We start from the raw sequence: 24,451 nt of genomic DNA, 5'->3' as shown, positions 1-24,451 counted from the left end.
CTCCCCTCATGGCCTCCTCTTCTACCCAGATATGGCGGGCAGTGGGGAGGGCACTGAGGTGCTGCTGTGGGCTGTGGCTTGAGGTGGGTGGGTGTGGCATGGTGGGGACTCCTTTCCTGAGGGTGGGGCTGGGTGTAACTCACGAGCACTTCCCTGCATGCCCGCTCCTCCCTGCTCCCTGCACCTCCTCCTCGGGTTCTGAAGCGTTCCCATTTGTCTCATCCCAGCCTGGCCAGATATTTTATCTGACTTTTGTTTTTCCATTAAAAAACACCCATGTGAGATGAAAGTTTCTAAAAATCTGTCCTGTAATGTGCTGTTGTCCCGCAGGTTGGCCACGCCCCCTCAGGACGCCCCACCCACTGTTCTACACTGACTGTAAATAAGCAGCTTAGAAAGGGCTCTTAACCAGTCGGCTTTTCAAAGTTTTGGGGTTTTTTTTTTTTTGTTTTTTTTTTTTTTCCTTTTTTCCCCCCAGGTATTTCTGGTTTGAAGCCCCTCACACTTCACGTTTGTTTAATGCTAGTAACTAGGTGAGCTTCCCCTTCCTCTCTTCCCAGCCATGTCGAGCCTAGCCAAGTCCTCTCACTCCTGGGACCCTGCCTTCTCTAGGCCATTCCCATGCCAAGGAAAACAGAGGGAACCTGCGTTCTTTTCTGTTGCCGAGCCTGGAAAACAGTGATAAACAAGGAACTCTGCCCGGTGTGCTCACAATAGGCTTAAACTGGACGCCTTCACGGTCTCAGACACTGGACCCTCAGGCGCCCCATCTGTCCTGCTGACATGGCCTCGCTCACCCTTACACCACACTGACCTGGATGTGGCCCCATGCTCTGCAGCCATCCCGCATAGCCCTGTCCCCACCCAGGTCCTGGGAAACGCATGGGGGAAAGGTGTGAGCACGAATGTGCCAAGAGTTGCACCGAGAGCATGCTCCGAACATCAGCTTTCTTCCCACCCGGTGTGACAGGGCCCACTGGTGACCCTCTGGCTTGTTGCAGGCTCCAGCCGGTATTTTATGGAGGTTTTGTGCTCAACTCACCTGCCAGTTGTGGTGTTTGGTTGGGAAGTGAAGGTCTTGGAAAGGGCCTTGAGCTAGGAGGGCAGAAGGGGAGCTGAGTCTGGCTTAGTGTGGAAGCTCGGGACTTGTGGCGTTGCCTATGTTGAAACGTAGCCAAGATGTGAAATTAAAATAGTACTTCTCTTTATTTAAAAACTAATAAATACTCAAACTTTGAAAAACTTTTTGCTCTTTGTTCCACTTAAAGAATATATGTGCTGATGCACACCGTCAACAACTCTTTATGATATCACTGGCAGACTAATTTGTATTTTCTATTGAAACACAGATCTCTTTTTTAATTAATTAATTGTTTATTTTTATTTCATGTGCATTGGTGTTTTGCCTGCGTGTGTGTATGTGTGAGGGCGTCAAATTTTGGAATTGCAGACAGTTGTGAGCTGGGAATTGAACTCGGGACCTCTGGAAGAGCCGTCAGTGCTCTTAACCGCTGAGCCATATCTCCAGCCCTCAAACACAGATTTCAACTCAGTGTGTGTGTGTGTGTGTGTGTGTGTGTGTGTGTGTGTGTGTGTGTGTGTGTGAGGGCTGCAGGGGCGTGTGTGGGACGGCTGCAGGGGTATCTCAGGAAACTCTCAGACCTCAGGGCAGAAGTAAGTAGAGACTTTACCAGGAGATTTGAGTTCAGAGACACGTTTGCTTGTGGACAAAAGCTCTGTTTCTTGTTGCCTGGCCTAGAGCGTCCTGAAGTTCTGTCCACAGGCACCCAGGAAATTTAACCCCAAACCTCGATCTCCTGGGTCAGCTCTCCTCAGCCATGCAGCCTAGCGGTGCCGTGCTGGGAAACTGAACTGTGAGCTGCCGGCTGCCCTCTCACACTGCCGTGGGTGTACCTGACTGCCCAAGTTAAACCAGTGTTGAATGTTGTTGGCATCACTGGTTCAGTCCCCTGCAGAGGCCTTGGTGGCCTGTTACAGCAGTTAGCAGCAGAGATTGGACCACCAAGTTCAGCTAACAGAAGCCAGTTCTGAATGGTTCCAGAGTTTGTCATTGGTTTCCCTGTGCCCTGAGGAGTGGGGTCGGTATTTTTCCTCCCTGGCACGGTTAGCATGCTGGCGGCTGTTGCTGGCATAGTTGGAGTTCTTTTGTGATAGATTAGTTAGAGCCACGGTCTTGAACACAGTGAAGAAAGTAAGAAAATAAAACTCGCCAGAGTCCAGACTCTGTCATGGACATTGAGTCCCTGCCGATTTTCCCATGCTTCTCCCCAGCCTGGTGGAAGCTGGTTCCCTTGGGCATATCCTAGACTCTGTCATTGCAGAAATACCCATGAGAGTCCACCATACTCTGGGTAGGAAAAGATAGCATAGAATGTTTTTAAATTAAAAAAAAAAAAGTTTACTTATTTTGTTTGTGTGATTATAGACATTGGAGAAATTGCAGTGAAGTTATGTGATCTTTTTGAAACAGGAGTTCATTGTGTGCATGTGTGATTGGAGAACAAGGAAGAAGCCAGGCATAGTTTAATCCTAGAGTAATGCTTATAATCTCCACATTTGGTAGACTGAGACAGGAGGATTGCTGCCATTTAATGGTAGCCTGGGTGCCATAGTCTTTAAAAGAGGGAGACAGGACAAGAAAGAGTGTGAATCAGCCATGTTAGGTTCTCTGTAGTAATGTCCCAGAAACTGCAGCCACTAAAACACAAGCCCTGAGCCCTCAGTTGGACGAGACCTGTGAGAGCCTGGCTGTCCAAGAGGTCGCTGAAAGCCTAGAGTTGGCACAGAGGACTCCCAGCCTAGCCTTGTGTGGCAGAGCACATGCAGACAGAGAGAGGCCTGCTGGTGGTCTTGCTTCCTGCATCTGCAGGGGGCAGGGTGAGTCACTTCCCCTGGGGGTGGGTCAGTAGTAGCTGCATAGCGGCATAGCCAGGTTCTTAGTGACAGATACTCTGGGTGTGGATCAGGAGTTGGCCTTAAGGGCCTCTGGGCTTACTGCTGAGAAGCCAGTTCACAGGGGACGCCTACAGCCGCCCCTCTATCCTGCCCCTTTCTCACCAGAGGCTGGTTCTGCAGCACGAAGATGGCCTTGCCCCTGTGCATCCTGCTGTGTGTGTAGCATTCTGTCCTTCTGGTCCACACCTGCGATAGAATCTGGTTTTCATTTAAAGGCCTGAGGAAGCACTGTGCTGTGGTGTGCTGTGGTGTGCTGTGCTGTGCTGTGGTGTGCTGTGCTGTGCTGTGCTGTGGTGTGCTGTGGTGTGGTGTGCTGTGCTGTGGTGTGCTGTGCTGTGGTGTGCTGTGCTGTGCTGTGCTGTGCTGTGGTGTGCTGTGCTGTGGTGTGGTGTGCTGTGGTGTGGTGTGCTGTGGTGTGCTGTGGTGTGGTGTGCTGTGCTGTGGTGTGCTGTGGTGTGCTGTGCTGTGGTGTGCTGTGGTGTGCTGTGCTGTGGTGTGCTGTGGTGTGCTGTGGTGTGCTGTGCTGTGGTGTGCTGTGTGGTGTGCTGTGCTGTGGTGTGCTGTGCTGTGGTGTGCTGTGCTGTGCTGTGGTGTGCTGTGTGATGTGCTGTGCTGTTCTGTGGTGTGCTGTGCTGTGCTGTGTGATGTGCTGTGCTGTGCTGTGTGATGTGCTGTGGTGTGGTGTGCTGTGCTGTGGTGTGCTGTGGTGTGGTGTGCTGTGCTGTGGTGTGCTGTGTGGTGTGCTGTGCTGTGGTGTGCTGTGCTGTGCTGTGGTGTGCTGTGTGATGTGCTGTGCTGTGCTGTGTGATGTGCTGTGGTGTGGTGTGCTGTGCTGTGCTGTGGTGTGCTGTGTGATGTGCTGTGCTGTGCTGTGGTGTGCTGTGCTGTGCTGTGTGATGTGCTGTGGTGTGGTGTGCTGTGCTGTGGTGTGCTGTGCTGTGCTGTGCTGTGCTGTGCTGTGGTGTGCTGTGCTGTGTGATGTGCTGTGGTGTGCTGTGCTGTGGTGTGCTGTGGTGTGCTGTGGTGTGCTGTGGTGTGCTGTGGTGTGGTGTGCTGTGGTGTGCTGTGCTGTGGTGTGGTGTGCTGTGCTGTGCTGTGCTGTGGTGTGCTGTGCTGTGGTGTGGTGTGGTGTGCTGTGGTGTGGTGTGCTGTGCTGTGTGATGTGCTGTGCTGTGGTGTGCTGTGGTGTGGTGTGGTGTGCTGTGCTGTGTGATGTGCTGTGGTGTGGTTTGCTGTGCTGTGGTGTGATGTGCTGTGGTGTGCTGTGGTGTGCTGTTGGTGTGCTGTGGTGTGGTGTGCTGTGGTGTGGTGTGGTGTGCTGTGGTGTGCTGTGTGATGTGCTGTGGTGTGGTTTGGTGTGGTGTGCTGTGGTGTGCTGTGGTGAGATACGATCTCTACGTAGCTAGCCCTGCTTGTTCTGGAACTCACTATGTAAAGCAGGATGGTTTTGAACCCACAGAGTAGTTGTCTGGACCTCCAGAGTGCCAGGGTGAAAGGCCTGTGCCACCACACTCAGCTAAGCGGTGTGGGTTTTGTTGCAGTTTGCTGATTTCACGATATTTGGAGTATACTCTAGGCATGTCCTGGTTGAGATAAGATTTAGAATTGAAGGGGAAGAAAACCTAAAGGAATATTTTATTCTTTAAGAAAAAGGGGAATGAGCTGTGGCTGACAATACTGCCCCAGAACGGTCCTTGACGAAGGGGGGCAGGGCAGACAGAGCACTCCGTCGGTCCAGGAGGATCAGGGAAGCCACTTGGCTCTTTCAAAGGTTCTTGTGTCTGCTTTCCAGGGTGGGGCCTGTTTCCTCTGGCTTCAGGGGCCCTTTAGTGAGAACCCTATCATTTGGAGTGTCCAGGTGCAGACTCCTGTGTCACTTTACGGCTTTAGGACAGAAGTTGACTGCAGGTGGGGCACTTGGCTTCCATCTCAGCAGCTTCTGAGGCCCTCAAGCCCTCCTGACTTCCTTTAAGCATTCACCCAACTGGGAGCCATCTGGGCTACAATTTTACTTTTAAACACAACCTTTTCTTTGATTACGAGCAGCTGTGAGTGTTCTGGCCCTAAAAACAGGAGAACTCAGACAGTGCTCCTCACAGAGCTGTTCCACAGGCTGTCTCCTTTACAACAGACCAAGCCAATTAATGTTGTCACCTGCAGTGCCACACTGCGCAGCACACCCTCCTGAGTCAGCTGCAGGCTGAGATGGAAGCCAAGGGCCCCACCTGCCTTGCTGTGGCCGGGCAGGAGCATCTGGGGTCTGGCTGCGCCTGGCTAGGAGATCTTGCCTTCATCCCATGTAGAACTCTGTGGGAATGGGGTCTGAGGGCCCGAGTTACGTCAGAAAGGTTACAGTGGGACTGGAGAGATGGCTCAGTGGTTAGGAGCACTGATTGCCCTTCCAGAGGTCCTGAGTTCAAATCCCAGCAACCACATGGTGGCTCACAACCATGTGTAATGGGATCTGATGCCTCTTCTGGTGTATCTGAAGACAGCAACAGTATGCTAATATAAATAAAATAAATCTTTTAAAAAAGAAAGAAAGAAAGAGCAAGGTTACAGTCGCCGGGACTCAGGGACCCAAGTAGCCGTCATATTTATCTTTCCTGCCCCTTAGACCTTTTATCTAGGGGTAAATGGTCATTTGGTCTAGTCTACAGAGCTGAGACTGAAAATCAGGCTGGGTACTCCAGGGCTTCATAGGGGACACAGCGGATACAGGAAGCACACAAGTAATGCAGTTAGCTGGGTAGGACATTCTAGCAAGTGGCCTCAGAGAAGGAGAGGTGGCTCTGGGTCTCGCTCGGTGCCCCTGGCCCTCAGCACAAGGGCAGAGTGTGGAATCACAGCTAAATGGGCTCTGGGTTTCAGAGCTTCACAGGCAGTGGGACATAACCGTGGTTTCCATTTTCCCAACAGCCTTGCCTGGCACCTCTTGGAAAGTCCAGCATTTCCTCTTGCTTGCTCTTGCCATCAGTCCAGCCTGGCCCCCTTCCCGGTGTCCTTAGAACCCTGCTGGGGAGGCCTTGGCAGTTCTCCTGGGCACTGGGAGAAATGGAATCCTGTCCTGAGAAAGCAGAAGGAAGATGGGTTTTTCCCTTTGCCTTTCTCCATGAAATACCCTCAGGTTCTTCCATGCCTCTCCCCTGGGCTGGGGTGGGGGGCAGAGAAGAGTTCTGCAATTGCAAGAGCCATCCCTCCCCCCTTTACAGCAGGCTAGGAGGAGTCTCACAGAGCACTTCAGCACTTGGGTAGCATCCCCACCCCCACCCCCTACAGCCCCCTCTGTACAAAACAATGCTCACCCTTGTGAGTGACGCCCTAGCCCCATGCTTCCCGGCTTCCTCCCCTGAGCTGGCTCCAGCCATGTGGGGAGGACCTTGGAACTCTGAATGGTAAGCTGGTGCCAACCAATAAAATCAAACACTCAATCTTTGATATATGTCTGCCGAGGCCTGCTCTCTTCTTCCCAGTGGCTTCCTGAGTCCTGTTAAAAACGTTATTTATTGTTCTCCTGGGAGGGAAAGCTGCACATGGGTCCTTCAGCATCTACCTTGTCTTTGGTTTCTGGGAGCAACTGCCAAGTCATTCAGGCGTGAGCAGCCAGCCCCCGCCTCTGTCCACTGGGTCCCATGCCTGACAATCAGTGATTCTGATACACTCATCCTCCCTGTCACCCCCATTGCCCCCTTGCTGATCAGAGATGGTCCCATGAAAGTCTCAGGATTTGCCATTCAGAGAACTGAAACAGGTAACAGAGTGCGGGGGCAGTCAGGGCCTGTTTTAACCCCTGTCTGCATTGTTGAAGGCATGGAAAACAAGGGGTAGACCACCCTGTGCTAAGGATGGGCCAGTCCCAGCCAGCCAGCCCAATGGGGCTTGGCACAGCTGGCTGTCCTCTGGGTGGGCGTGGGGTGGAGTAAAGAGGAAGGGAAGGCAGGACCTGAAGGCAGAAGGCGACAAAATAGGCTGGTGTTGAGGGTGGGGCAGCATTCAGCAAGCTCTGTCCCTTGGCCCCATCATGGAAACAGGGGCTTCACTGTTTGCCTTTTAAGATGAGAGCTTCATTCACTGTGTAGACCATTCTGACCCCAAACCCAAAAGTAGATCCTCCTGTTTCGGTCTCCCTAATTTCAGGTTTATAAGGCAGACAACCATACTGATCTTGAAGAACATTTTTAGTTTAATGAAAAACAGTATAATGAGGTTTGTTTCTAGAAACACACACACCAGAAAGACACAGAAGAACGCCCATGCAGGAGAATAGTGACTTCATGCACAAGGTATGCTCCTGAACCAGAGGATCATGTAGCAGCCGCCCCTGAAGACATGACCAGATAAACACCCGTCCCTTAACACTGACTGGTCTGCTTTCCTGGCCCGGTGAGTGGAAGAGAGGCTTTCAGGACAGAGTCTGGAGGACCTTGTGCAGAGAGACAAATGTGTGTGCCTCTCGGGTGCTGGCGCCATCTGGGTGATGGAGGTCAGTCCAGGTCACCGCGCTGGTGTAGCTGCCACTGTTTTGTGGCAGAAGGGTGGTTGTCCCTGAAAGAGTGCTGACTGACTTTACTGTGGAGTGGCTGCCGACAGGTCAGACACCCTGCTCCTGAGCGCGGAGCCTGTATGCTTACGATGTCCCCCTCCTGTCTGTGGAGGCCCGAGGTCAGTGCTGGGGTCTCCCATTACAGCCCGCCTTGTTCTTTATTTTTGAGATTATTATCACGTCATTCTCTTTCCTTTCTCCCCATGTGCTCTTCCTTGTTCCTTCAAATGACAGCCATCCCCCAGTGCCTGCTCCTCTTTGGTTTTGCAACAGAATCTCAGGTAACTAGGACTGGCCTTGAACTCATGATCCTCTTGCTTAAGCTTCTTCATCTGGGATTACAGGTTCGAATCCCTATCAGGGACGAACCAGCTCATCAGAGGGGTGAGTTACAACTGTCCTGTAGTTGTAACTCGGGTGTTCTTTCTCCGGGGCTGGAGAGATGGCCCAGTGGTTAAGAGCACTGACTGCTCTTCCAGAGGTCCTGAGTTCAAATCCCAGCAACAACATGGTGGCTCACAAACTCTTCTGCTTTGTCTGAAGACAGCTACAGTGAACTCATAAAATAAATAAATCTTTAAGAAGCAAAAGACTTGCTCTGACCCACATCCTACTAACTCTCCTGTCATATCAGTGGTTGAGGTAATTCTCGGGGTAAGTTACAGTGTAAGGGTGTCTTCCTGCAGACTGGGATTTGTATCTAGAAAAAAGATATCAAAAGGCCCCCAGAAGTTTTGACCTGGGTTTGGGGAAGATGTCACCCCGAAGAAAGCAGGATAAGTGCTGACACCGAGAGCAGGTTCTGCCTTCCTGGCAGCCCCTGTGCTCGGTCTGCATGACAGCCAGCCCTGCTCACCCCTGTCCAGGTGTGGCTGCCATCCCTGGAGATCTGGTCACTGTGCTGAGAACAGCTGGTCACAAGCCACACCTTTCTGGCGCAGGCTGACTTGGGGTCTGAAGAGTTAGTTTTCTCATCACTGTCTTGCCAGAACCAGAATGTGAGGATGCAGCCCCTGAGCTTCCAGTCAGTGTCCTGAATACCAGCAGTGTGCTAAATGTGGGTGGTGATTCCAGCCACCCGGCCCAAATGAAAGACACACATTGGTTTATTTTTGAAACGCCTTGGCTACTCACAAGCTGGGTGGTTCTAATCCTCCCTCAGCTATGCTACTTTACCTGGCATTCCTGGCTCAACACCATCTGAATCTACTTTTAACTTCGCTACTCTGTTACCTTCTATGCTGCCCCAAGCTTCTGGGAAGCCTTTGGGGGCGTGGGGGGGGGGCTTTTCCTTTATACCTGCATTTGGGATGATCTTACCTCTGTAGCCTCCCCACCCCCACCCCCAGTCATGGCGATTCTCCTCTCCTCCCCTGCATCCTTGCCCTGAGGCAGACCTGGTGCAGCTCTGCGGTTGATGGGCCCTGTGATTTGCCAGCCCCAGTTACTGTGTTCATAATCGACATGTGTAGCACCAGAGCCAGGGTCGGAGTGATGGTGTGGTTAGGAAGTCTCCCCCAAAGATTAACAATAAAAGCCCAAGCAGGTGGCAGTATTTTGGAAGGGTCTGGAAACCTGGAGACTTAGAGAAAATAGGAAAGAGTCACCCCTTGAGGGTGATTCTTGGAGCTTGTTTGTCCCCGACACCTTGCAGATTTGCTGTTTCTTGACCCTTATGTCTTAAACAGCTAAGTACGTGAACAGGGGCGTGTGTGCATATGTGTGTGCACACACACACCCACATCTGAGACAGAAAAAGCAGCTATCCCTGTCTTTAGGTTGATTGTGTCCATGTCCAGAGCAAGACGGGACTGCATTCTGGGCAGGACTGTGCTCAGCTCACTAATAATACAGCCGACAGAGGCAGTAACGCCACAAACCATCAAATGCTGTCAAACAAGACCCGGGAAGCCAGGGTACAACGATTGAAGGTTTGAGGGTAGCCCAGACTACAGAGTGACTTCAAGACCTGCCTGTGCAACTTGTCTCAAAAATAAAAAAGCACCTGGGAATACACCTTTAATCCCAGCACTCAGAAGGCAGGGTCAGCTGTGACTTTGAGGCCAGCCTGGTCTACATATGAGTTACAGGAATGTAGCCAGGAATACTTAGACTGTCTTAAAACAGACAGACAGACATATAGGTAGATAACTTAGTGGATAGTTAAATAAATAAACAAGCAGCGAAGGGCCTGTGATATGGCTTGTGCCACCAAACCTGATGACCTGAGTTTGGTCCCTAGGACCCACATACTAGAAGGAGAGAGCCAGTTACTAAGAGTTGTCCTCTGACCACACATGCAGTATGGTGCGCACACACACAGAAAATACAAATTTTAAGCCAGGTGTTATAACATACGTGCCTTTACTCCCAGCACTCGGGAGGCAAGGGCAAGCGCTTCTCTGAGCCAGGCTCGTCTGCATAGTTTCAGTCCAGGAGGGCATGTAGGTTGGCAGGAAACTTGCCGAGGACATGCAAGGACCTGGGTTTAATGTTCAGCATTGGCGGAAAAGGCTCGGATGAGGTGGGTCCTTCCCAAAGGAGGAAACACCTGAGGGTTTATGAGGATGAGGTAACCCTGGCTGAGGAAACACCTTGGTCTAGGCTGTGTTGGTTTTCTTACAGTGACCGACTGCTGCCTTGCCATTCCTGGGTCCTGGAACTTGCATTTCTTCAAGCGCATTAGGCGCCACCACAGTGCATCCTGTTGACGTGTTCAGTGCCCCACTTTAGGGAGGCTCTCCCATCTCTGCCTCTGAACTGGACTGTGTCCCCTTGGACACGCCCCCATTCTGAAGATGCTTTCAGACAGCAGAGTCTCTCCGTAGCCCAGTGTTGAGAAAGCAGGTTCCTGGGAAATTCAGGCTGGAGAACAGAGCCAAAGGGCATCATGCAGACACAGTAAATGGAATTTGTGTCCAGGAGCAGTCACCCTAACCACTCGCAGTCACCCTAATACAGAGGCAGGCAGACAGACAGGCAGTGCGCACACTTTCCAAGCACCTTGGTGCAAGCAAGCAGCCCTGGGGGCCATGAAAGAAGGGAGAAAACCTGGAGTAAGAGGGTGGCAGAGTAGAGCGGGGGTTGGGCGCTGGGACACAAGACAGACTTGCAGCCTCCTTAGCTGGAGGAACTGGGGCAACATGGCCACAAGCCCAGGGGCGCGGGTAGAACTTGGGACCGCGTGGATGACTGGATGAGCAGAAACAGATCGGAACAAAGGCCATGCCCCACTTCCGAAAGCTCCAGGGCCAGCGACTGTTGTAGCGCATGTGCAGTAACTAACTCCCTGAGCCTTTACTCCAGACTGGGGTTGGGGACCTGAACCCAACACTTTGCCCAGACCCTCCGGTTTCCCACGGGGCTGCAATATGCTCAGGGGCTTTTGTACTATTGGAGATTAGAGCCCCCAACCCTAAAACAACTAATGGTAGCATGGAGGGGCATTCAGAGAAGCCAGCTATGAAAGCAACTCTGGGAATTCACTCGGAGGGAGCCAGGAGGCCCATCTTTACCGACATAATGAATTTGAGGCTAGCCTGGGCTATATGCAATCCTAATCTTAATTTAAAAAAAAAAAAAAAAGCCAAAAACAACAAAGAAAGCTAGCGAGGCATGGTGTAGCAAGCATGTAGTGGCAGTACTTGGGAAGTACTTGGGAAGCTGAGACACGAGAGTATCAATGCAAACGCAGCCTGAGCTACACAAAAAGACCCTGGTACAAATCTATTACAAATTATAACAATAAATACTTTCTGAAAGGGGAGTGGAGAGATGGTTTCAGCTACTCATGTGCTGTCTGCACAAGCATGGGGACCGGAGATTTATTTTTCTTTGAAGGATTTATTTACTTCATGTATGTGAGTACACTGTAGCTGTCTTCAGACACACCAGAAGAGGTTATCAGATCCCATTACAGATGGCTGTGAGCCACCATGTGGATGCTGGGAATTGAACTCAGGACCTCTGGAAGAGCAGTCAGTGCTCTTAACTGCTGAGCCATCTCTCCAGTGCCTCTTTTTCTTTTTGAAATCGGGATCTTTCTGTATAGCCCTAGCTGTCCTGGGACCAGCTGCATCGGCTAAGCCGTCCTCGAACTCAGAGACCCATCCTTCCTCTGCTTTCTGAGTGCTGGGATCAAAGGCCGGGCTGGTTTATTATTACTAGAACATTTTTGCACCAGGCAGTGGTGCCTCATGCTTGTAGGCAGGCAGATCTCGGAGTTCAAGGCCAGCCTGGTCTCTGGAACAAGGGCTACACAGAGAAACTGTGCCTCTAACAACAGCAGGAATAACTTGTGCTGGAAGAGGTGGTGCGATGCCTCTTGGGCACCCACACACACAGCCGCACTGTAGACTGGAACCTGTCTCAAGACGTCTGAATTACTTGGCCTCTCAAACATGAACTGGTTCTAATGTGTGATACACCCCATGTCAGCTCTGGGCAGTTTCCAGCTAACGATCATTTTTATTATGAGCTGGTTTCTTGTCCTGTCTTTTTACAATGCCTACTGTTTTTTGTTCTGTTTATTTATTTGATACAGGGTCTTTCTCTATATTCCTGGCTGCCCTAGAACGCTATGTAGACCCAGCTAGCCTCAAATCCAGAGCTCTGCCTCCTGAAAGCTACAGATTTAATACGTGTACCACCACACCAGGCTCCTCCGGGTATTTTTAAGGGTTTTTCCCAGGGCTGCTGGGGATGGAACACAGGACCTTCCACATCCTAAGCAAGTACCTTCCATGCACGGAGCTTCAGCACTGGCCACCAAGGCCTATATGAACGATACCCCGTCCTGACCGACTTTGGCTTCCTGGGCCTGTACCTTGCTGGCTTTATTGTTATGTCACCTGGAAACAGCCCAGCCATCTTAGTTTCTGGTTTATTTGGCAAGTACTGTACAAAAGCACAGAGAAAAGAGGACCTTCAGGGTGGTCACACCAACCCCAACAGCGAAGGTAGCCTGGGTAAGGAGACAGGCAAAAGGAGTGGGCCTGAGGTGCCCTTCAGGGGCAGGTCACAGGCGGGAGGAACCTAACACATGCCTATGGCTCTGTTTTGACCCTGCGCAACACACACACACTGTGCCAGTGTTAGTTCTGTGCCAACTTGAGACGAGCTAAAGTCATCTGAGAGGAAGGGTCCTCAATCGAGATGACTCTGTAAGATCAGGCTGTAGGCAAGCCTTTTGGGCATTTTTTAAAATTAGTGATTGCTAGGGGAGGGCCCTGCCCACTGTGGGTGGGGCCATCCCTATGCTGGTGATCCTGGATGCTATAAAAAATTAGGCTGAGAAAGCCAATAAGCAGCACCCCTCCATGACCGATGCCTCAGTTTTCCTGCCCCATTTGGGTTCCTGTCTTGACTTTCTCTGAAGACAGACATCGCTGTGAAAAGAGACGACAAACCCTCTCCTCCCCCGTTTGCTCCTGGGCTGTGATGTTTCATCACAGCAATAGAAGCCTTAACAGAAACAAACAAACAAAAAACAGACTTAAAGTTATAATTGCAGCCTCAGAGCAGCTATCAGCACAGAGCCATGCAGGGAGAGAGAGACACAGCACCCACCACGTTCCACATCCTTTCCAAGATGCTGGCCGGCACACTGCTGGGGCCTCAGGCTGCCCCCCTGCCCTTCGTAGCCTATCAGGGTTTCTGTTCTAGGTATGAGGTGGGCCCAGAGACCCGGCCCTTTGAATACACGGACTAGCCTCCCAGACATCTGGACGAAGAGCTGTAGGCGGGCACTTGTGGAGCACAGCTGACCCAGAACTCAGGAGGTGGAAACGGAAGTCTGCACTAAAGAAAGTTAAGCAGCAACAGTCTCGAGGGTAAATACAAGGGCTTTCCCACTCCCTGGTCCTACCCCCAGTCAGGTGGTGCTGTCTGAGGAAGAGCTTGTGAAGAGTCCCTTGGCTGTCCCTTGTCCTCATTACCATCTGACTGATGAGGGAGGCTTTGCTTCAGTACTGCTGCCTTCTTTGATGGCTTTCAACCCAGGCAGGGGAAGAAGAGGCCTAGTACAGGACTGTCGGTAAATATACATAAACTATTAATACCCATTCAGAGAAGTTTAAGTTTCTTGCTGTGAATATAGGTCCTTGTCCTGCTGGTGTGATGATGGCATAGACCTTTAACCCCAACACTCTGGAAGGCGAGCTGGGTGGAGGTGAGGAGGAAGGGATGAGAGAGGAGGAGAAATGGCAGGAGGGAGAATGCTTGGCTACCATTCTAGAAGCCTGGAATCCCAGCATTTAGGAGAGGACCTGAAGGCAGGATCAGGAATTCAAGATGTCTGGGCTGAAGGCTCACACACACAAGCACAAGGTTGCCCGGAGCTACACAGTGAGTTCAGTCAGCTACACTGATGGGGATGATCACAGTGAGACTTTGTCACAGATAAATAAATAAATGTTGCATCCCATGTTGATGTGTGTCTCGCCTGCATTACCTGCTTTGCCTAGTGTCCGCGGGGCACAGAAGAGGGTGCTGCATCCTCTGGAAATGGTTGTGAGCCACCTCATAGGTGCTGGGAACCTAACCTGAGTTCTCAGTAAGAAGTGCTCTTAACCACCGAGCCACCTCTCCCCCCTAAACGTGATCTTACTCAGATTTCTCCAGTCTGAATAACTTAATAGTCTTTAACGGTCAGACCATGACAGCTTGGACACAAGCTAACCAAGATGCCTGTGACCCAGGCAAGTGACATCCCTCTGCTCCATCTGTGCCCGCACCTCCAACCCCCGAACCGGAAAAGAGCCTCTAGGAGCAAGTATTTGGGCCACAGGATGTGCCCGGCTCCTGTCCCACGCCATCACTTCAGCTTCACCACAATCTGCTTTGAAGACGTGGGGACAGAAAGGAGGGAGGACCTGGACCAGTCGCCGTTATTCTGCGGTCCCCTGCCCGCCCGTGTGCAGAGGGCACGCCGCCCCTCAATCGTCCCGCTGCACGGCCCTCAGTCGCCCCCTGCAGCCGCGCCGTGGACACTGCAGGCCCCCGTCTGGCCCACCCACCCGCCTCCGGATTGGCCAGTGTGCTTGACTGGGACGCTAAGGCCCCGCCTTCTCTCCGGGTTCTTTGATCACGCGCCGGAGGCTCTTCCGGGGCCAGAGCCAACCCAAGGTGTTGCTGTCAGGGCTGCACGGCGGGAGGTAAGGCATGGCCGGGTTGGCTGGGCAGCAGCGCGCCCGCACGGAGCAGCTTGGGGTGTTGGGGTTCCAAGGTACCCATGCAGGCATCGGCTCCTCGACAGTACCCCAGTACCCCCGCGCCGTGGGAACTATCTGCCTGCCGAGGTGGGCCAGCGTCCTAAGAGCGGCCTCATACCTTTCGGGTTCTGGCTTGCCTCCTTGGCCTGAGACCGGGGAGCTCGCGACTGGGTACGGCAAAACTGACCCATGGACATGGGGCAGTTTAGCCCGTAACTCTTCCTCTATCTGAGAGTCCGAGACAGGAACTTGGGCCATCTCAATGCCGCCGCCCAAGGATGATCTCCTTTCTGCCGATGGGGGCCATCCTCTTCCACCTCTGCCTGTCAGCCCTGGCCGGGAGGGACTTAGGCGGACTGTACTAGAGGCAGGCGACCTCATCTAACTGTCCATCTATACAGTGTCCACATTCGTACCTGAGACCGATGCTGAGGACCGAGGGCAGGGTTACACCAGGGACAAGAAGGGTGTAGGATGCAACCTACGGCTCCTAGCTCGTAGCGTGGGAACGGAACCAGAACCCCTTCACATGATCCTAACCTTCACCGCAGTGCAGGCCTTATTCTTTCCCTCCATTTAGTTGCACCCCTGCACCTAACCTTCCCCAAGCAGTTGACACCCTGCAAATGTCTACCAGGCATCTGAGCTAGGCCACACCCTCTTGTTTGTAGGTAGGCTCTGGGCTGGAAACAAGCAGGCCTGGCCGGGATCTGGGCCTGTCCTTGGTGCTCAGAGCTATGAATACCTGGGGCCATCCCAGTGTTTGGCTCTAAGTTTCCCCCTGATGGATCTCCATTCCCAGTCTTGAGGAGGGACACAGACCTGCTGATAACTTCCCTTCCTTCGCAGGGAGCCCAGGGGAGGCGCCCTCCCGAGGCCACCACTGCCCATGCAGGTCACTCAGCCATCTGATTACTGATGTCATGAATAACACGACAGTGCCCAATGTCCCCCAGGCCAACAGTGACTCCATGGTGGGCTATGTGTTGGGGCCCTTCTTCCTCATCACCCTGGTCGGGGTGGTGGTGGCTGTGGTAAGGAGCTCTCACATCAGACTTACTGGGGCGGCTGCTGGGTGGGGCTGGCTTGGTAGCCATGGTACCTCGGGCTGTTACTGAGTGTGGAAGTGGGTCCTCACACTGGGTCATGCCCCACCCCCCAGCTTCCACAGTCCCGTGTCTCTGTTACAGGTAATGTATGTACAGAAGAAAAAGCGGTGAGTGTCCTAACTCCTTGGTGCTATACCCTCTCTACCTTAGCGGAGTTTCCTTTCCAGCCCAATGGGACCTGTGGTTTGAGGGAGGAGAGTAGTCACTGGGTTCAAGTGCCAGATAGTTGAGGGTTGGGGTCTGGGTTCAATCCTACCCTCCTGTTCCCCAGAGTGGACCGGCTTCGTCATCACCTGCTTCCCATGTATAGCTATGACCCAGCAGAGGAACTTCATGAAGCTGAGCAGGAGTTGCTGTCTGACGTGGGAGACCCCAAGGTGAGTGGAGTGCATTCTGGGTAAGAACAATGTCACAGGAGGCCTGTTGCTCCTTAGCTTTAAGCAGCCAGGTACTCCTGACAAAATGCTTGGCAACAGTGAGGACGCAGCCTTACTCTTCCTGACAGGTGGTTCATGGCTGGCAGAGCAGCTATCAGCACAAGCGGATGCCCCTGCTGGACATCAAGACATGACCAGCCGGGCCCTGCTGCCTGCCACCCACCCAGATAGGTACAGGTCTCTTCTGAGCACCCACAGCTGGCCCCGAGCCAAGCCTACTGAGCACCGAGTAGCAGCAGCTTTGTTTTCCCCAGCCCTTGGTGACAGGCCCAGATGTACAGTTGTATATGTTTTGTAAATAAAACTTTTGTGGTTTTAAGTCGGCGTCCCTGAGGTGGACTCCATTGCAATGCGGAGCAGGTGTCTGGGCAGCACCTTTCACTGAGATCACACCGCACTTACCGAACCTCACTACGACCTGTCCAGAAAAGGCTATTTTTTTTTATTCAAGTAACTGCAAATAGGAAACCAGAGGGGAAGCCCCAGGCTGGGACAAATACTGGCCACCCCTCCCCCAAGGGGAGGTGGTCCTACAACCTTTTCCCATCACAGTGGGCCCCCCTCACTCTGCTGCAGCATCCATGGGGCGGCCCCATCTTCCCTAGTGTGGAGTAGTTGGTAACCAGCCTGCTGCACTCCAGCCCCCCTCCCCTAGTGTATTGTGTGTGTGGGGGGGGAGACAGGCAAAATCGGGAAGATAAACATCTGGCGCTGGTAGCAGCAGCAATGTTGGGTGTCTACGAATGAACATTGAACAAAAAAAAAAAAACAAAAACCAAAAAAACCAACACAACTGTCCAGAGGTAGTTTGTGAACAGAGGAAAAGATGGAACCAGAACCTTGGGGGACAGGGAGGAGCAAAAGGAGGAGGGAGGGGACAAGGCTAGCTCCTTAGTGCCCTGCTGGAGGAAGAGTCTAGAGTACTGTGGGGGAGGTGTTGCCTTAGGTGGAAGGGAGATGGGTGGTAACGCCCAGGTGAGAGCAGCAAAGTGGGTGGAGCCAACATTATCCTACTTCCTGTTGTCCAAGGGGCTCAGCCAACCTAGTGCAGGATCTCGGTAGGGTGGGGCAGAAGGGACTGAGAAACCCACCCGGTGACACTTTGGTGGGGGGCATGCTGGGATCTAAGCATTCCTGGCACTGACCACACTGCTGCTGCCAGGTCAGCCATTGGGGCTTGTCAGAATGAGATGGGGCGGAGCCCCTTAAGGCCAGGGAATGCTCCCAGGACCCTCTACAGGGAAGCCAGGAATAGCTGGGCAGAGGGACCCGCAAAACAAAGCGCCCAAAGAGCAATGGCTCTGAGGGAGGTGCGCAGCAGGCTGGGCTGCGGCTAAGTGGGAAGTTAGCCTTGTCAGGAGGGGGCAGGTGTATTGGGGAGGAGGGCACAGGGACTGAGCCAAATCCTGCTCCCGTGGGTGAGGCAGAGCCTGCAGCTGGTGCCTGGTGCGGAAGTGTGCAGTGGGGGCCGGGAGGGACCTGGGAGCAGGGCTTCCAGTCCCAGGAGAAAACTGCTCCTTGGTGGCTAAGGAGCAGGCGGCACTGTGAGTGGTCACTGCTCCTCCTCCGAGGACTCCTGGGAGATGCCCTCCTCTTCCTCTTTCTCCTGTGGGAGGTAGAGCAACTCAAGGACTGGCCTTCATTCTCAGCCAACACCCTCTCTTCCCCCCCTGCTTCCCTCCCTCCCTCCCTCCCAGGCTCTCCTCTGCAGAAGGGGGATGAGTCAGGGCTGAGTGTGTGGGTGACTCAGCAACCTCCACGCTGCTTTCATTCATAAAAACGAAGGATTTAAAGGGAGGAAAAAAAACCATACACACTTGCTCACACACAGGCAGACCCGGCGCCTGGCCCAGGCCTCTGCTGAGGACTGAGGAAGTGGCTCACTCTCCAGTGAGAGGCAGAAGGACAAGAGACAAGAACTAGAGAGCAGTGAGGTGGCACAGGGCAGGTGTGGGGCTGGCCCCGAGAGGGCTCAGGGTGCCCAGTAGCTTACCCTTCCTAGGGTGGGAAGGATGTATGTCCCCCCCTCCTTCCCGAGCGGGAATGTTAGGATGCCACAGGGCCCCACAGCCCTCACAGTGCCAGGCAAACTCCAAAACAACTAGTTTCCTGTTACTCATTCCTGGGGCCAAGCCAGCAGGGCCCCTTAACCCCTCCACCAAGGGAGGGTTCAAGCTCAAGGAAAGACCTTGCCTCGGGCAGCTCAGAAGCAGGACTACCTCACCAAGAGGCAGCCCCCAGGGGTTGCCCATACAGGACAGGGTTCCCTATCTAGATGGTCACTCTGATCTTCCCTGAGGGTCCTAGGAAGGGGATCATAGGCACAAGACACTTTCTGAAACCCCAGTGAGGTCCCACAGCACTGCTCCCACAGTGGGTACTGGCATTAGAAACTATTTTCTGGAGACAAGGAATTCTTGAAGAGGAATATGACCCCGAACTTACTTGTGTGATACGTTTCACACATGCTCAAACACTCAACATGCCCGTTTCAAGGCATCCTTAACCCATTCTTCACCCAGCAAACACAATGAGCACCTACCAGTTTCTTGGGTCTGCCCCTTGGTTTCCTCCCTGGAGTTGAAGTGGCTTTCTGAGCGTTGAGGGAGAAAAAGTAAGTGTAAGTCAAAGTGCCAAACAGAACTCAAGAGATACCAAACAATGAAGGTGACAGGGCTGGCTCAGGACCCCTCGAGCAGGTCCAGCCAAGTGCAGCTGATGATGACTGGCCAGCCCGCACCCCCCACCCAAAACACAACCCTCTCCCTCCTTCACAAGTGACTCAGAGGATATGAGTCGTGTGTTAAAAAATAAAATAAACTTTTTTGAGGCTGATGCCACCGTGACTGTCCCTCCCTGCACACATGCTTCATTTTCATGTCATTCTTAGCCCAGATCTGGCACAGGCCTTACTCTCTCCCTCCGCCTTGCCTTTTTTCCCAAACTTGAAAAGCTATTCCCCACTGTCCTGGGCACCCCACTTTCCACAATTAGCAAAGACCCACAGACACCCAGCATACTCGAAGGACGCCACATAGGAGGAGCCTCACCCGTGTCTTGGTGGCGGCGGCGCCCTTATTCTTGCTTCCCTTTGGTCGGCCCCGAGGTCTCTTCGGAGTTGGCACTTCACTGGGCTCCTTCTGCAAAGACATTTGGGAGTCAGGGAAAATAACCACATTGTGCCAGCCCCTAAGAGGTCACCCCAACCTAGTCTGTAGAAGATGCAGCAGACGCACCCTGGAGACCCCAAACTTGCGTGGCACCCACCACCAACCCCCTGCCCCCAAGCCTTAAAGATTTTAGAGCAAAGATAAATTGGAGATCTCTGGGAGAGCCATCACTAGAGCAGGGAAACCTTAGGGGTGTCCTGACCAACTTTATTAAATAGTTTGTTTGATCTTCTGCAAAATGCCCAATGCTGTAGCCTGTCTCACCTGTCAATGTGGGGAACGCTAGTGTCAGATAAGTTGACACAAGGCAGTGGTCCAGCACTGGCTATGATTGCTACCCTCCTGTCTTTACATGGGAAACCCCTCTCAAGGCCAGAATCAAATGTGGTTCTTCCCAGGCACGGAGGCTTCCCGCTCACAATCAATCAATCCAGGGACCCAGGAAGCTGAGCCAGGAGTGCACCTGAAGCCAGATTGGGCCATACATAGAGCCACAAACTCTCATCCAAAACCAAAACCCTCTCCACAACAGATGCCAGACAGCAAGGGCTTTCCCTGCTAACAGACTCTGCCACCCTCACAGGGCCACCAACAGCCTCTTCTCACTTGAGAGAAGGCTGAGAGCTCCACCGTGAGCTCAGCCAGGTAGGTGGCATAGCCAACATCCTGCTAGGCAGCCTTTCAGAGCCAGGCCTAAGTAAGTGGTATTAAATAACCATCTACTCGGCCCGGCCCAAGACCTTCCCACCAGACATGGGAAAGACACGAGGAAATAGGGGAAATACCGAAACAGACCGGATATAGAAACCCCGAGGGCAACTGAATGAGTCTGACTTATTTGTTCAAAACCATGAAAAAGCTACACACCAGTAAAAGCCTGCTGCTGTCTGTTGGATCCATTCTGACCAAGGCAAAAAATGTACTTTCTAAAAATTATTTTTAACACAGGGTATGGTCTTTCTGATTCCCCCTGCCTGTACCCCACACCTGTCTCCCACTTTTCTAGGTAAATGTTAAGACATGGCTGGCTTCACCATGACCTTAGACACCAAGCTGAACCTCTGGGCAGTGAGCATACACAAGGATAGACATGAGCAAAGAGTCAACCCCAACCCCCCCACCCAAGAAAGGAAACATAAGCAAAGCTTTAGACACCCACCTGACTCCCTACCAGCGCCGTCCCAGGACTCACCGAAGGCTGCTTGCGTGGCCTACCCCGGCCTCGCTTCTCAGTCCCATCCTTTTCCTGCTTGGAGGCCAGGGTCTGGCTGGACTTTGAGCCTGACTCGCTCATTCTCCTTCTCTATGTATGGGGCAGCTAAGAGTGAGTCTGGCTGTGATGCAGGGAGACAAAGCAGCAATTACACAGGTGTTCCCACCACCCCAGCACAGGGCCAGGCTGGCGCCAGCGAGGTATAGCCAGCTGAGACTGGGCTAGAGGGTCCCAGACAAACCTGGGGGTAAACCTGGGGCAAGTTCAGACCTTTCTTCACCACCTCCCGTAGCCAGTGACTGCACTGTGTACGAAAGCCCCAGCCCCCACTCCTGACACCCAGCAGCTCCAGGCCTGAGACCCAGAACAAGTGCCAGAGGGAACCACACCCTCAAGATCTAGGGAGGGTGGCAATGTGTGGAAGAAGGAGTAGAGGGTGTTCCTGAGTCTTGCTTTGATAGCAACTTAAGGAAAGGGTAGATTCTCAACAGATCTTTCCAAGTAAAAGACTCTGAGTATCAAGTAGTCCTTTACCTGAAGTCCAGGACCACTCTGTGTGCGTGTGTGTGTTGGGAGACAGACTGTGCCACAAGGAGAGCCTGTGCCCTGTACTTAAGAGATTTCCCTCCTCTGGGGAGGTCAAGGAGGCCTTGAGACAGACAGGAGACACTGGAGGCCCCAACACAGCAGTGAGGGTACAGGGATCAGGCAGAACTACCTCACTGCCACCGTTGGGGCTCAGACTTATCCCTTTTCAGGGGATTGATCCTAGGGCCTCGTGGACGCTGGGCAGTGCTCATCACCCAAGCTGCCCCCAGCCCTCTTTCCAGATCAAGGCATCCGGATAGTTCTGACAGGAAAGCATTTTGATTTCTAAAACATTTAACGGTTTCCTAATTCTCAAGCATCAAGAGACTCTCCAGATGGTGCGGACTCTGCTAATTATTCTATTACAATATTTCAGACTTGAGACCCCTTTAAGCAGGGTGGCTGGGCCAGCTCCATCATTAGCAGCTTGGTCTGTTCTCTAATTACAGGCCCTGATTAGAACCTTACATTACACCACAGGTCTCCTTCAAACCAAACATCAAAATTAATCAGCTAATGAGGGCTGACCTCACACCGAGGTCTGCTGGAGGCCCTTCAGAGGGGGATCGTGGGGGAAAGCCGGCCCCAGTCCCAAAGACCTCGCGTACATCCAGCTTGCCTGGAGATCCTGGCCAGTCTCCCAGACACTGCTTTGCCACCTGGTGCCTCCCCAATTCTTGCCGTTAGGGACTCTGAAACCACCTGCTCTCCCCAGTGTCCCCACTGAATTAAGCTTAGAGTCCCTGTCCAGGGAGCCCAAGGAAACCCCCATCTCTTCCACCTGTTTCTGAACATCACGGAGGCCGGCCACATTCAGGGGTCCAAGCCCGATGTGCTCTCTTGGGCCTCTAGCCTGTCTCCTCACACGGGTGCACACGCTGTGGCTCCTCAACGTTTAAGTAAGGACCAGAGGAATAACATTCCGGCAGACTCGTTGTTAGAATTTTTTTTAAATAGACCAGAGAAGACTGGCCCAAGGTCACACAGCAACTTGGTAAAATGGAGGTTCTTGTGGAATGCTTACAGACCGCCACTTTGTTTACTGAAAAGCAGGTTAAGACCCTGGCGCCCTCTACTCCAGTGTGAGGGTGCCTTTGCCAGCGTCCCGGCCTGGCAGTTGTAGGCCGGCGCTTCTGGGAGCTAGGACGAGGGGGAGGGGCGAAAGCCCTGCAGGCGCGGGAAACGGCGCACCCCGACCACATGCACCGCCACGCGGGTGCGCCCGGCCCCACATCCTGCCAGAAGGGGCACCCAAGCCCGCCTTGGGGGCAGGAAACCTGGTGTGAGTCGCAGGAAGAAAACCCCCTTCTCCCTCTTCGAAAACCAAAACGGGGGCGGAGGGGGGGGGAACTAGTTCTAACAGAACCCAGCAAAGCAGAGAAACCAGTTTGTGGGGGCGGAGGGCAGGCCCGGCCCTGGGGGCTGAAGAGGCGCAGGGCAGGGACAAAGGTGTGTGTGTGGGTGAAACCCCGAAACCCAGGCCCTCGCGATCCGGCCTCGTCCACACACAACACTATCCTGGGAAAGGCCGAGGTGAGGCCAGAGAGAATTCTAGGGGGCGCTGGGCCCCTCCCCCGCACTTCTAGAACTTCCCTGGCTGAGGGGGGCGCGCGCCCACCTCCCGCCGCTGCGCAGCGCACGCGCCTCCATGAGGCCGGGCTCGCCGAGCGCGAGGTGCACGGGCGCCGCCGGGTGTACAAGCGGCGCTCGTCGCAGCCGCGCGCCCCCTCCCCCTCCGCGCGCCGTTCCCCGGGGTCTCCGCACCCCACGGTCGCGAGCCCGGCACCCTTGGTCTGGGGACCGGAGGACGCGGCGCCCCGCGGACGCCCACCCGGGCCCCGCCGCCTGCGAGCACAGTGCGGCCTCCCCTTGCCGGCGGCCCGCGCAAGCCCGGGGCCTGGGAATAAAGCGGGCAGCGCGCGCCGCAGGCCCCTCGGGCGCGCCGCGGACACTCACCGCAAGCTCCGCAGGCCGCCGGCGGGGCGCGCTCCGGGCTGCCGGGTGCGGCGGGGCTGGGCGCAGGGCACCGGCCTGGGCTGTGCCGCCGCCGCCGGTCGCAAATGCGGATCCGAAACCTGGAGAGAGGGCAGAGTCGCTGAGACCGCTGCGTGCGCGCCGCCCGAGCCCCCGCCGGGGATGTGTGTCACATCCGAGCTGGGGCGACGGAACACGGACGGATCCCGCTCCCCCGGAGGATGGCGAGGGGCAGGAAGCTGGGCACGGCCCGTGCGCGGCCTCAATAAATAATAACGTGATTAGATTCTAGACCTACAGGAAAAAAAAAGAAGCCACCAGAGCGGCGGCGAACTCACGCCTTCTTGGAGCCGCGCCAACACCAGAAATAGCACCGACTCGGAGTCCCAATTAGAAGAGCGCAGCCCCGGCTCAGGGGAGCTTAAAAAGAGCGACCCAGGGGCAGGGGGGACGGGCCCGCCCGCACCAGCCGTGTCACCGGGGGCGGGGCCATGCAAATGAGCCCGAGGATTTAAAAGGGCGGCCGCCCGCCAGCCGCTGCCGCGCGAGGGTAGCTCGTTCGCGCCTAGGAGGCTGCGCGCGCGGCCTACGCGGGCACGCGCGCCGACGGCCCTCGTTTCTCACAGTCCCCGGCTGGGCTGGCGGAGGAGGAGTCGGTGACGGCGGCCGCGGCCCTTTCGTCGCCATGGGGTGCCAGGGGCCCACCTATGAGAGGCCTCCGTGAGCTCCGGCCTCGCGCTGACGCCCGTGCCCTCGGACGCACCCCTTTCCTGTCCCCCTGGGCGGCCCTGCGCGCCGCCCCTCGACCTCACGTCGAGGGCTTCTCCTCGGTTCCCCTCTGCCGCCCAGCAGGTGACAGTCGCGAGAAAAACCCGAGTCCTGTGAAATTCAAACGTGAAACTTGGCAGACGCCAGCGGTTTAAGCGTAGTAACGGCCGCCACCCAGGTGCAGGCTTCAAAGGAGCCAAGCGATTGGCCGGGACACCGCAGGGAGGAGCCACAAGGTGACCTGCTGGGTGGCGTCCCACTGGTGTAATTCCCGGCCCCTGTGGCTGGACAGTTAGACCAGGGGCGCCTGGAAGCCCCTTGAGGACAGGAGTTCGAGTTTCCCGCCTCCCGGAGCCTGGCTCAACAAGACTTGTTGCTGGGCCCGAGGAAGCCGAAGTGGGAAGATGGCGCGCGGGGGGGGGTGGGGGGCGCCCTGCAGGCCGGGCGCGAGCCCTTGGGCGC

At 54.2% G+C, this 24,451-nt stretch overlaps 3 protein-coding genes across 13 annotated transcripts in view; 2 read left to right on the top strand and 1 right to left on the bottom strand.

The window, feature by feature from the left end:
- The window catches only part of NUDT3 (nudix hydrolase 3), a 51,789-nt gene extending 50,553 nt beyond the window's left edge, over window positions 1–1,236 (top strand). Inside the window, exon 6 of one of the 2 annotated variants that reach the window (XM_080938175.1) lies at window positions 331–1,236. The gene's annotated coding sequence lies outside the window, so the exon portion shown is untranslated. The remainder of the gene's footprint in view (window positions 1–330) is intronic. The other variant, XM_080938176.1, reaches the window with a different exon arrangement.
- Window positions 1,237–14,621: 13,385 nt separating this feature from the next.
- Window positions 14,622–16,543, top strand: SMIM29 (small integral membrane protein 29). The gene is made up of 5 exons (XM_080938234.1): window positions 14,622–14,673; window positions 15,580–15,764; window positions 15,921–15,946; window positions 16,111–16,216; window positions 16,345–16,543. The coding sequence occupies exons 2-5, from the start codon at window positions 15,654–15,656 to the stop codon at window positions 16,408–16,410; spliced, it is 309 nt and encodes a 102-aa protein (XP_080794360.1). The 5' UTR covers window positions 14,622–14,673; window positions 15,580–15,653; the 3' UTR covers window positions 16,411–16,543.
- A 162-nt stretch (window positions 16,544–16,705) lies between these two features.
- On the bottom strand, window positions 16,706–23,677 carry HMGA1 (high mobility group AT-hook 1). 10 transcript variants are annotated; one of them, XM_080938135.1, is made up of 6 exons: window positions 23,560–23,677; window positions 23,204–23,322; window positions 20,606–20,780; window positions 19,327–19,416; window positions 18,819–18,865; window positions 16,706–17,882 (listed from the first exon to the last, which is right to left on the bottom strand). In XM_080938135.1, exons 3-6 carry the CDS (start codon window positions 20,738–20,740, stop codon window positions 17,282–17,284), a joined length of 873 nt encoding a protein of 290 aa, XP_080794261.1. In that variant the 5' UTR covers window positions 20,741–20,780; window positions 23,204–23,322; window positions 23,560–23,677; the 3' UTR covers window positions 16,706–17,281. The 10 variants fall into 10 exon arrangements, with proteins under 10 accessions (XP_080794261.1, XP_080794262.1, XP_080794255.1 ...); XM_080938136.1 differs by having other exon boundaries at window positions 20,639–20,780; XM_080938128.1 differs by having other exon boundaries at window positions 17,330–17,882; window positions 19,327–19,412; window positions 20,639–20,780.
- Window positions 23,678–24,451: the final 774 nt, after the last annotated feature.

The sequence above is a fragment of the Micromys minutus genome (assembly GCF_963924665.1).
Source record: "Micromys minutus genome assembly, chromosome: 25".
Lineage (NCBI taxonomy): Eukaryota > Metazoa > Chordata > Mammalia > Rodentia > Muridae > Micromys > Micromys minutus.
The sequence above is the reverse complement of the archived record's forward strand: the minus strand, read 5'-3'. Positions and strand labels throughout refer to the sequence as shown.